This window comes from Mus pahari, chromosome 10 (assembly GCF_900095145.1).
Source record: "Mus pahari chromosome 10, PAHARI_EIJ_v1.1, whole genome shotgun sequence".
NCBI classification, from domain to species: domain Eukaryota; kingdom Metazoa; phylum Chordata; class Mammalia; order Rodentia; family Muridae; genus Mus; species Mus pahari.
The window spans coordinates 100399642-100411607 of record NC_034599.1 but is presented as its reverse complement, the minus strand read 5'-3'; the positions used below and the strand labels follow the sequence as shown (position 1 = coordinate 100411607).

Here is an 11966-nt window from a genome sequence, read left to right as displayed (position 1 = left end):
ACATATTTTAAAATGGTTGTCTCTCAGAATTCTGAATTAAGAGGATGTGTCATGAGGAAAGGAGCATATATTTGAGAAAGGAAGTCATTGATGATCACCAGTTTTAAAGACAAAACTCCCAGTGGCTGAACTCCAGACTAGGACACAGGAAAGTTAGGAAAAACCTCTCCCCTCTCTAGGCACTAAGTATTAAATAGAACTTGGCCAAAGCAGGGAGCCGGGAGCCAGAGCAGAAGCAATGAGGGAAGAAAGGAGCCACTTTTCACTACAGCATCTGTATAGTCTATACATGGCCATTGGAGAAAGTTAGATGCCCAAATATCTGTTAAGCGCCATATAGGATGTAAGGGAAGACAATTGTGTGGGGCCAGTAGGATGCCTCAGTGGGTAAAAAGCACTTGGCACACAGGCCTGCGAGACGTGAGTTCCATCCCCAGTTCCCACAGTGGAAGGAAAGGACTCACTCCCTGCCCCACACGTTGTGCTATGTAGATGCTCTCACTCTCACATACAATGTAAAATCAGGTCGATTTTTAAAAATTTAAAAGTCCGCACAGAATCTTAGGGTAAGATGGTGTTTTCAAATGAATGTGCAGTGTAATGATGGAAGTACTCTTGACAAACAAGGCAGTGAGTGGTCTTCTCATTCATTGTTTTCTTGTCACTAGTAAGTGAAGGGAAAAGCTTCCTTGGATAAGGTCTGGAGTGCAGTCCTTCTCCTCACTCCTAGATCATAAGACCATTGTCCTTCCTTGACATACCCATTGACACCCTATGCTATAGTTCCTGTAACTGGAAATCTGTGAGACCAGTGGCCTGCAAAGTAGTCTTATTCTTGTAAGTCCATGGCTCCCCCTGGTGATCAAAAGGCAGAATAAGCCTGTGAAATAGATGTGTAATCCAGTGGACTAGGACCCAGGTTTTTGGAGTGTACCTGAAGCAGTTCAAAAGTCCTATGAATGGACAAGCCCTCATGGTATCTAAATGTCTTAATGTTAACATCACCCTTGTCCCACCAAGGGACTGGCTGTCTAGGGCAGAGACAAGTGAGTCAGCTGAATTGAAGAAAATTAATGTACAGTAGTCCTTTGTTCTGTCACAAGAGGTCCACCACAGCTGGAAGCTAAGTCCTCAGCAGAGCTCCTGGACCTTCAGGAGGATGTTGCTCCGTCACAGCCTCAACGTGGATCAAGGCAGCACATGTGGATGCACAATTGGCATCATGAGCCATATTTTGACTGAGCTGATATCAAAGTGATGTTTATTTTCTGTCCTTTTTGGGTAGTCACATTCAGAGATTGTCCAGAGGGCTCAGTCTCTCAGCTAGAAAGGCAGGAGAAAAAAATCAGTGGGGTTTGGAGCTTCCCCGCCCCCTTTTTTCTTTTCTTTATACATCTATCTTCTTAAGATTGCTTAAAAGCACAAATTTTAAAAGAGAAGATGAATATCAAGGAAGCCACAAAAAAAGTTTTAATTTTTTTTAAATAACCATACTTTATACATTCCCTTATCAGTGTAGGCCATTGTAAAAGATAAGTCCTAAAGCCTGCCTAGAGGTTCTCTCAGGACAACAACAGAAAAAGTAACAAAAATAAGTGAAAAAATATATTTGCTGATATTTATACTGACTTTTTGGACTACAATGGACACAAGGATTTTTCAAGGCCTCCTGCAGTGAGCTGGCTGAAGACATGGCTTTGCTTTGCTTACAGTGCTGGCACCACAGGCTCGGGAAAGGCCAGGGCATGGTGGGTTTCAGGGACCCAGAGCCTGCCTAGGATCTGCAGAGACACCTCTCCTCTGAAGCCAGTGGGCTAGTGGGCTAGTCTCCACTGCCCAGCTTCTCAGAGCTGAATCAGCCAGAAGCATTGGGGTCCAGATGACTTTGCCATGAAGGGACTGGTGGATAGTCTGTTGTCTGATTCAGTAAAGTGTATATTTGCAGAACTGTTCATATTACCCTATCACAGGAAAGCTAGCACATTATCTTACTGCTTCTATGGAAAGTTTTCTTCAAAACCACAGATGGGAAGTTCCTCAGTGCACTGATAGCACCTCAGCTAGAGTCACTGCAGTGTCTTCATAGAAAAAGACACGAAGATGGGCAGTGGTAGTGCGCACCATTGATCCCAGCACTTGGGAGGCAGACGCAGGCAGATTCAAATTTGAGGCCAGCCTGATGTACAGATCGAGTTCCAGGACAGCCAGATCTATTACACAAAGAAACTCTGTCTGGAGAAAACCAACAACACAATGAGAACCTGGTCTAAGTCCCTTAACTTCTTGATTAGTTCCATGCCTATCAAGGGAAGTAGGCAAGGGTCAAACCCACCTGTGTGCAAGGGCCTGCGCTTCCAGCTAGACTGGCTTTAAGAGCTGCAATAGGCAGAGCTCCAACAGATAGGCAGAACCGAGGTTCTGGGAGCCTACCATCTGGAAGGGATATGCCTGAAAAGAAGCCAGCAGAAAATAGAACCACTGGTGTTTGAAGAAGGTAAGTGTGTGTCAAGTCAGAACATTGTGATTGTTATTTCAAGTGTCTCTTGTCCTTGTGTTATGGTTCTGTCGCAAGCTGGCCTTGGCTCCCTCCTGGATCCTCTAGAAGATGCTAGTGTCCAGGCCACACCTCTGCCCTTAGATCACAAGGTTCAGAAACCCCAGGAACTCTGCACCAGGCTTCAGCTCTCCTTACCCTTTCTCTCTGGATATGATGGTAACCTCTGTCAGCCAAGATACCAAGGACAGTCTTCACCATCTAGCACTAAGTATGCTTCACTCCTCTCGTGCTCTGCTGAGTTAGTTCACTCCTCACTGTGAGGGACACCTACCCTGGTCCTAAGGATGCGTGGCCACTGAGCCTTCCATCTGTGCTTTGTCATCTGTTCGTGATTGTTCTCACTTGGTTACAGGCTCTCCCTCTCTGCCAGATAAGTACCGACATGCCCGGGAAATGATGTTGCTGTTGCCTACACATCGGGACCGCCCAAGCAGTGCCATGTATCCAGCGGCCATCCTAGAGAATGGACAGGTAGCAGACCTAGCCTGACTGACTGTCCTCTGCTACAAGTGTGTTGGCTTGGGCTCCTTCATTGCATTTGCTAAACCTTTGCACAGTCTTGCATGCCTCCCTCATTCTTCTGTAAGAAGGCTGTTGGATTGTGACTCCTGGTTTGAGGAGGACAGTGAATCTGAGGGCCAGAAATCAAGGCAGTGCAGGTATGAGGCAACAGGATTGAGAGTAGACTTGCTTAGGTATCTATCTAAACCTCTAGCCAGCTTTCTGGACTACTCATTCCCCATTGCTCTGGCATAGAGGTTGACTTTTATAACATCTTGAGAAAGCTGTAGTGAGCAATGGTATGAAGATGTCTGTGTGTCTTGCTAAGGTTGCCCTTAAAACTTAGTTCTGCTTGAACCAGCAAGTAACACTTGACCCTGTGCAGTTTGCCCCTGCCTTTCTATTCCAAGCCCATAACTGTCCTAGGCCTAAAGTGCCAGGAGTTTCTCAGTGGCACCTCTCTGCCAGCAGAGGTCAGATCTGATGGGAGGAGTCGCTCAGCAGAGCAATGGGACCTGCCAGACTCCAGGTTTGGCTGCTGCTTTCTCTCCCCTTAGTGCTAACCTGGATCTGGGTGGGGCTCTCCAAGAATTAAGACCTATCAGTGCTCAGGAGGCAGACAGGGAATTTAAACCTTTCTGTCAGTGGTCTCTCTGGCAAACAGAAAGATGTGACAGTAAAATAATGGAAGGCACCTATATCCTGCACAAGACAACCTGGGTGATGTCTCAAGTGTCCATGGAAATGCTCAGATCCAAATATATCTGGACTGTTGCAACAGACTTCCTAGGGCTGGTGTGGAGCTCTTGGCACATCTCAGCATGAGCCCTCTTACTGCTTTGATATCGTCATGTGAGCTTAGATCGTCCTGCCTCCTGTAGTCCATAACACTGCCTCCCACAATGTAGCTGGCTGTTTTCACACTCTGATATTTTTCTCCTTCCCTCAGCCACCAAACTTCCAGCGGGCCCTGTTCCAGCAAGTAGTTGGAGCCTGTAAACCCTGCAGTGACCCCAATCTGTCTATGGCTGAAAAAGGTACTTTCCTCACTCTAGGAACTCTCTCTGTTTGTCCCATCTTGAGTGTCTGACTCTTGTTCCTGAGTTACAAACTGTCCAGTCCTGAGCCACAACCCAATGCCCAGGTCTGTCTACCTAGACATAGTGCTAACCAGTTCCTTGGTTCACTGTTTAGACCACACCTGGCATGGATCCTGTTTGTCTATCTGTACATCTCCCTCTCTCCAGTGCCACCCTCATAGAGGCCCAACTGCCATCTCCCTTGAGGCATTCATTGTAACTCAGGCTGCTGTGGGCATCACTCCCCTAGGTTCTTTCTGCTGGCTTCTAGAATTTAGTATGCCTAATGCTCCCCTTGGGGCTTCAGAAACTCCTTGGAGCTCAGAACGGACTGTGGCCAATGAAATCCCCAAAAGAATGGAAAAGATACACTACAGTGAATTTCCCAAAAGTAAGTTTCCACATGGAAAGCTCTGAGTGCTTCAGTGAAGTCCAGTCATTCCTTAGCCACTCTGGCCAGTGACTGCTGGTTCCATCTGTGCAACACCATGCAGTTGAGAAACTCTCCCTAAATCTGCAGCTATTGAGATGCTGATGCATTGCCTTGTGCTCCTTAAGCTGACATAAGAACCAGCGTCTAACCTCTGTAACCTTGAGCTGAAGCCCCAGACACCTGAATTAGTTTTAGCACAGCAGTACCTAAATGGGGACCAGGCTGAACTTGTCTGCCAACTAGAACCTAGCCCCATAGTTCTCTCCTCTCCTCCGTCTGTTGTGCTTGGTGCATATTCACTTCCTAGCAGTCTAGTGTGTTGTCCCTTAGCCCCCTCAGACTCTGTCCCTTCATCCTGTTGTCATTGCACCTGCTCACCAAGTGCTGTCTGCTGTCCCTGCTGCCATTGCTTCCTCTCAATTATCATAGAAGACAAAGTTTGTCCTTTTTAAGGGGTCAAACACTAGGTCCAAATCCTCGGTTCCTAGTGAGCATTAGTGCCATACGCTCAGCCACAAAGAGCCTACTGAAGATGCCTTCCTAACCTCAAAGCTGCACATCCCGAGGAGGTGGCTTCTTGGATTTCTGCACCAATGACCTAAAAACAATGGGCCTTTTTGGCCTAGGAGACCAGAACCCACAGTGGGTTGTCTTCACCTCAGATGCATCTCAATCTCAAAACTAGCCAAGAGTCACACAGCTCAGACCAGGTCAGACCAGGACAGACCAGGATGCCACATCAGCTGGACACAGAAGAGCTTCAGGCCTCAAGCCATACTTCAGCAAGGAGCTGAACATGACCACCCTAGGTATATGAGGGAAGGTGTCTCCAAACAAAAGCTGAGCCCAGAGCTGTCACATCCAAACCACAAGGTCAACACTTAGTGCCAGTACACTAGACAGTTTCCCATTGGTAATACCTGGTCCAGAGTAACTCCCAGGTCCCTGTACTAGGTCCCCTTAGAAACCTGCCTCTCACCTGTAGGTTTTTTCTTTGGCACTTACTCCCAGACAAGTCTGCCCTCTAGCCAGGGACTGGGCACTGGGGACTTCAGGCCAATGCTGTAGATGTGTTAATGCTGATCCATGACAGGATACAGTGGGTATTGCTCTTCTACTAGGATAGATCATTCTCTTGGCCACTCTACATGACGAAGGTCCACTGACCTCACTGCAGATTTATGGCTTCTGGTTGACATGGGATGACTCACTCAGACACCATCTTAAATATACCCTTCCTGTCGTTCTTCCCTACAGTGTTCCTGACCTCACGTTCCTTTGGACTCTAGGGGTAACCTTGTGCAACCTGCAGTTCTCTCGGGAGTTAGGGCCACAGCTGCGGTTAGACTGTCAGAACCTTTTGGAAAGGCTTCAGTTATCTCTAAGCTGCTGCTTCCCTGAGATCTGTGGCTTTCATTGTAAAGGCCATCCCTTGTTCTCAGGGAAGAGAGAACTTGGCTGCTCAGAACCAAGAAGCTCCTGCAGTACCCTGGAGAACCTGGAAGAGGGAGCACCTGTTCTCAGGCTCAGACTTTCTGAGGAAGCCCTCTGATGCTTAGCAGATTCAGAATTCTTTCTTGCAAGTAGCAGCTCAGTGGCCACTCATCAGATTCAGATGGCCTCCTTTCTGCTATTAGCTATCAATACATCATGAGCTTAAGCAGTTCTTATACCTGAAGCTTGACCTGTACTGTGCTGCAAGCACATACTCGTCTCTGAGCAGAGAGAAGAAAAATGGAAAGCCATGGGCCCAGCACTTAGGACTATATCCTACTCAAAGACCACACTCCAGCTCTTTCTAGAGGCTCCCAGCTCCTATCAGACCTTGGAATTCGCCATTGAATGTCTGGGCCAAGAAAGCTCAAATTTTGGATATCTTGAGCTCCCTCTAGGTACCACTGCCTTAAAAATAGTGCCCATACCAGACACCTGGGCTATGTAGGCTGCCTTTCCAAAAAAGTGCCATTATGCCAGGCAGTGGTGGCGCACGGGAGGCAGAGGCAGGCGGATTTCTGAGTTCGAGGCCAGCCTGGTCTACAGAGTGAGTTCCAGGACAGCCAGGGCTACACAGAGAAACCCTGTCTCAAAAAAACAAACAAACAAACAAAAAAGTGGGGGCCATCTCGAGGCTTCTGAACAGAAGAAGCTTCTCTGCTTGCACTCATTCTCTGGAAAGAGTCATTAACCTGCTCCACATTTCTCTTTGTGCACAGTGGCCCAGCCCCCAAATCACAAAACCTTTCCCTGCTCCTCTCCCCTTTTACAAAGATCTGTCACCCAGCTGTAGCCAAGAGCCAGAACTGAGGTGCTGGACTGCTTTGTCTGGGGCCTGCTCTGTTCTGCATCCCAGGCTCAATCCTGCTTTTCACCAGGGCATGAGCAATGCAAGAGCCTTGCTCTAACTTCACTTGAGAAGAGCGCTTTGTCCTGTGCTCTTCTGTGGTTTTAGCTGGTATGCTCTCCTTCCTGTGGCCTTCTGTTTTTTCTTCTCCTGACAGATCCCAGAGACTGCAGATGTGTAGTTTCTATTGCACTTCCTCTCAGTGTGCCTTGGCTTGACACCCTTCAGAAGTCAGCTTGTTCTTGTCATCATAGGTAGTGTCGATCTCTGGCCAGTCATCTCTCTTTGCCTTGCTTGGCCAATTTTCACTTGTAGTGCCTGCCTGAATGCCACTTGTGTGCTGGCTACACAGAGCACACCTAGAGAAGCTTCAGGCTATAGGGCAGCTTCACCAGTGGGAAGTTTAAGAAGTAACCACCGTTCACTCCATCTCTTTCCACCCTTCAGCGGTGCCAGCAGCCCCCAGCAGCTGGAGCCTGGATAGCGGAGCCCAAGAGGCCCAGCCCTTCCTGTCTGCCCTCATGGGCCACATCATGGTCCCCCCAGTGCCTCCCCGAAGCCTGCTGCATGGTAAGCGGGTCCCCTAAATAGTTTCTAGTCTCCAACTCTGATCAAGGGCTAGATCAATAGTTATCTAGACCATCTCAGCCAAGGAAAAAGCATCCACACCACAGAGAGCAGCCTACTGAATATTGAGGCCAACAAAGTTTCTGAGTCCTACCAGCTACTCAGTAAGGCCATCCCAGCTAGGGCGGCTGAAGACAACAAAATCAACTATGCCAGATACACCATCACCAGCCTACCATCAACCAGCCAATGGACTAGAACTTCTCCTTCCTGGGACCTGCTGTTTCATGGGCTCTGAAGCACGCGTCTTTCCTGGCCTCCTGTGTGAAATGTGATTACTTTACCCCAGTAACCTGTATTTTGCAGCCTGTCATATAAAGAGAGGTTCTCTGTGGCCTTCAATGCTGAGGTGTCCTCAGGGGACTTTTCCACGCCTGCCAGTGCCCAGCAAGGTGCTGCTGCTGTGCAGCTTGTGCAGGGTCCCCAGCTGAGCTCTGCTTCTATTCCCTTTACAGGTCATTACTCCCTACACTTTGACGCCTTCCACCACCCTCTGGGTGATACCCCCCCGGCCCTCCCTGCCCGGACACTGCGCAAGGTAATGTACTGAAGCAACTGTCCCACCGCCTCATCTGCTGTAGAATCACCCCTGGGGCCTACAAGAGGAACCTGAACCCTCCCCTGCTCCTCTGTCCTGAGAGCCTAAGCTGGCAGAAGCTGGGGGTGGCCAGAGCCACACTAGAGCTGCGGGTGACCCGTGTGCATCCTGCAACAAATGCAGTGAGGACAGGGAGACCAGAGGGCCCTGTGGACGACCCATGGCAACAGAATATGTGTGGAGTGAGCACCGAGAAACTTGGGGGCTCTTTGCCAATACCACAGGCTCTCAACACACTGTAGTCCTGTAGCTAAATAAATGCCCCTGTGATGGGTAATAGAGTTTATAAAACTAGTGTCAAGTGAAAATGAGAAATATCAGGTGCTAGAGTTTTATAAAAATTTCAAAAAGTAAAATTTAAATCCTGTTAGCTTAATTTTTCTGAAAATGGGAAAAGATTGAGTCTGTGACCAATTTTAGCATCAGAATTGCATTCACCTGATGTATGGCCCTCCAGGGTTCCTTCCGCCTGATAGCCCAGCCCTTCTGTCAGTAACTCAGACCACACCCAACCTGGGACTTCCACCCAGGTGCATCATTGCCTATCAGCCAAGGCAGGGGCATTTATTGGCTCTCAGAAATCACAGTGATTCTGGGGCTCTGCTAGCTTGCTTGTGGGGGGGGATACCTAAGGGGTCATTGCTGAAGAACAGACATGAAGCTGATGAGACTTTAAAATTCACTGATAAGCTGACTCTTGGTCTCCACATGGCAGGCCAGTCCACCTGTCTAGAGAGGGGTTCTAACTTACCCACCCTTTCCTTCGCACAGTCTCCTCTCCACCCCATCCCAGCCTCCCCTACAAGCCCCCAATCGGGCCTGGATGGCAGCAACTCCACGCTGTCTGGCAGCGCCAGTAGCGGTGTATCCTCCTTAAGTGAGAGTAACTTTGGGCATTCCTCAGAGGCCCCACCTCGAACAGACACCATGGACTCCATGCCAAACCAGGCTTGGAATGGCGACGAAGACCTTGAGCCGCCCTACCTCCCTGTCCACTACAGCCTCTCTGAGTCTGCTGTCCTTGACGCCATCAAGTCCCAGCCATGCAGGAGCCACTCAGCCCCAGGCTGTGTCCTTCCTCAGGACCCCATGGACCCACCTGCGCTGCCACCCAAGCCCTATCACCCCCGCCTGCCAGCCCTAGAGCATGATGAGGGTGTGCTACTGCGGGAGGAGGCTGAGAGGCCAAGGGGCCTGCACCGCAAGGCCTCCCTGCCTCCTGGGAGTGCCAAGGAGGAGCAGGCCCGCCTGGCCTGGGAGCACGGCCGAGGGGAACAGTGAGGAGCAGAGGGGCAGCTGCACCACCACCGTCCATGAGCAGCTTGCCCAGGCACTCCAGGTCTGAGAAGTCCCTCCCAGGGAGCTAGAGGCTTGGCACTCAGGAGAAAACCACCAGAGTCTCTGTTCTACTGCCGTGAACTCATGTTTCGCCATGTTCAGAGGCCACAGCAGCATGAAGGGTTGTGGCTTCTTTCATTTTTCTTTTCATTTCCATTTTTTTCTGGGTTTTTCTTTAAGCAGTAGTTGCTTTCTTCCTCCTGCAGTTCCAGACCACATGGAGCTATATGGAAATACTGCACAGACATAATTGCTTTGCAGCATTGCAGAGTCCAGGAGTAGGAGCCCAGGCCCTCCCTCCAGGGTAGAGATTTGAAGAATGGAAATTGCACTAGGGGCCTCTTCCTTTGCCGTATGGACAGAAGCATTCTTGATTGCATTCAGGGATTGCAAGGACCACATGGACTACATGTCACAGGTGGACAGAGGGGCCACAAGCCGTTTTGCACAAATGCTTGCCCACCTGCCCACTCCTCCTTCTAGGAGTGTGCAACAGAGGAGCTGGTCAGGCACATGGTGGCCTAACTGCATGCCAGGGCATACTGCCAGGCTTCCATGGGCTGGGCTGGTCTCTTATCCCATTTGGACGTTATTCATCACTTTTATTTTGGACCTTTTGCTCCTTTCCACTCAAAACACCTCATGATCTGCAGAAGCCTCCCTGACTCAAAATGGACTTGAAAGGGTGATTCTCTCTCATCCTGGGGCTTGACTGAAATGAAGCTAGAAGGGCTTTCACTCCTGCGGGGAGGTAGGCCCCTCCCTTGGATTAGAAAGAGCTGGTGTGAGAGTGAGGCTGGAGTATGGCAGGAGCTTTCCCAGGTGGCCCCAAATGCCTGCCGCTTAGAGCCTGAATCAGGGATTTTCAGCACTACCTCTGAGCCTTGGGGTTGGCTGCCCAGCCTGGCTTCCAGGCCCTGAGGATGTGTGGTCAGGTTCAGCAAGCTCCTGGGTTAAAAAATATAAAAATAAATAAATGGTGGGAGGAAACGTCTCCTTTTGGAGGCAGAGAGCCGCACAGATAAAACGGTTCTCTTCCAAGCATCGAGCCCTCCACTCCAAACCCATAGCGACCGCCCACCACTCAGGGTTCAGGACAGGCAGGAGGGCAGTTTTTCTGTTAGGCAGGGCACAGTGGTGACTTTATAGGGAGTTCTTTCATGTCAGGGCACTGACGCTACTCTTGGTATTATGGTGGGGGTATGGTAATATTTCACCAGGGTGCTTCTAAGTTACTTTTTAAAATAACTTGTCTTGAGGCAATTGTTTTCCTTTTATTTGCTTACATTCCCATCAGTGATGGCCATAAAACTGCCTTCTCCTTGATGAGCAGGCATGTTGCTCCCCTGTTCCCTTTAACTTGTTGGCCTTCTGGCCTGCTATGGCCAAGTTCTGGCCCCAGCTGCTTATCCCTTCTCCACAATTCTTCCCAAACAGAAAAACCCATGGTCACGGTGTTTTTTCTCTTAGAAACAAGTTTAATAGAACTGCCAGCAAATAACCTATAGAAAAAGAAAGAAGGCCCATTTCCGTTCACAGTATGTTGGGGCCCAGGTACCAACAGTGTAGGGCTTTCTGATACCCTCAGGATCATTCAGGCAGAGTAGAGACTGTTGAGGATGTAGGTAGGCCAATCCAATAGCCCCAGCTCCAAGGGCACACACACCTGTTCCTGAGCCCAGACTCACTGGTAAGCTTGTTTCTGGACCGTCCGGGTTCACAGGTATGAGGGTCAAGGTCTAGCTTGGAATGTGATTCTTAGGTAGGGCAGCTTTAGGTTTGTTTCCAGGCATGTTTGAACCTCAGTCCATGGAGGCAGCCAGTTATCACATGCAGACATCTCCCTTCTCCACTTGATGGCACAGGAGGTAGGGAGGGGAATGTAAGGTTAAGTTCCTTGACCTTGCTTTATGCAAAGTGAAATATATTTGTGTTACTCCTCTCCATTTTCCCTAACTGGATGAAATGGACCTATTCTGAATACTTTTTATTGAAAAACCAGCCAGTGTGAGGGAAATGGGAAGCCAGAGATCAGAATCCTTTGAAAAGATTGTGAAATACTGATTTTCATTCTTTAAAGCGTATTTGTAAATACCTATTTGAATGCTGTGTATTTGTACAGGAATTTGAGCAAAAAAAATGTATAGAGTGTGTCTAATTGGTAATAAGCCCTATAAATGTGTTTTTAACCTCTGGCATTCTGTGCTTATTTAAAACAAGAAAACTTCTAACCATTTCTTTTGTTGTATTCATGTCTAAAGAAAAACTGGCTTAAAATGATCTTACCTGTACCAGAAAAGTTAAAAGAAAAAAAATTGTGCCAGTGTCCCAAGAGGCATTTTACTGTATATATTGTGGTAGCATGTTATAAATCCAACAAGAAATGTGACTTTTAGATGTAAATATCTGGCAACTGACTCCCCCCACCCCATCCCTTGACTGCTGTGATGTGAATTAAAGATGAATACCTGATATTGATCCACTGATTTCAC

General features: G+C 48.6%; 1 protein-coding gene across 6 annotated transcripts in view; it reads left to right on the top strand.

Moving 5' to 3' along the window:
* The window catches only part of Dock3 (dedicator of cytokinesis 3), a 299922-nt gene extending 288253 nt beyond the window's left edge, over nucleotides 1-11669 (top strand). For 3 of the 6 annotated variants that reach the window (XM_029542840.1, XM_029542837.1, XM_029542838.1), the window contains exons 50-54: nucleotides 2910-3028; nucleotides 4008-4095; nucleotides 7359-7481; nucleotides 7994-8076; nucleotides 8908-11668. In XM_029542840.1, coding sequence (XP_029398700.1) covers nucleotides 2910-3028; nucleotides 4008-4095; nucleotides 7359-7481; nucleotides 7994-8076; nucleotides 8908-9417 — 923 coding nt within the window. In that variant the 3' untranslated portion in view covers nucleotides 9418-11668. Of the gene's footprint in view, nucleotides 1-2909; nucleotides 3029-4007; nucleotides 4096-7358; nucleotides 7482-7993; nucleotides 8077-8907 lie in introns of all 6 variants that reach the window. The other 3 variants (XM_029542836.1, XM_029542839.1, XM_021206339.1) reach the window with 3 other exon arrangements.
* Nucleotides 11670-11966: the final 297 nt, after the last annotated feature.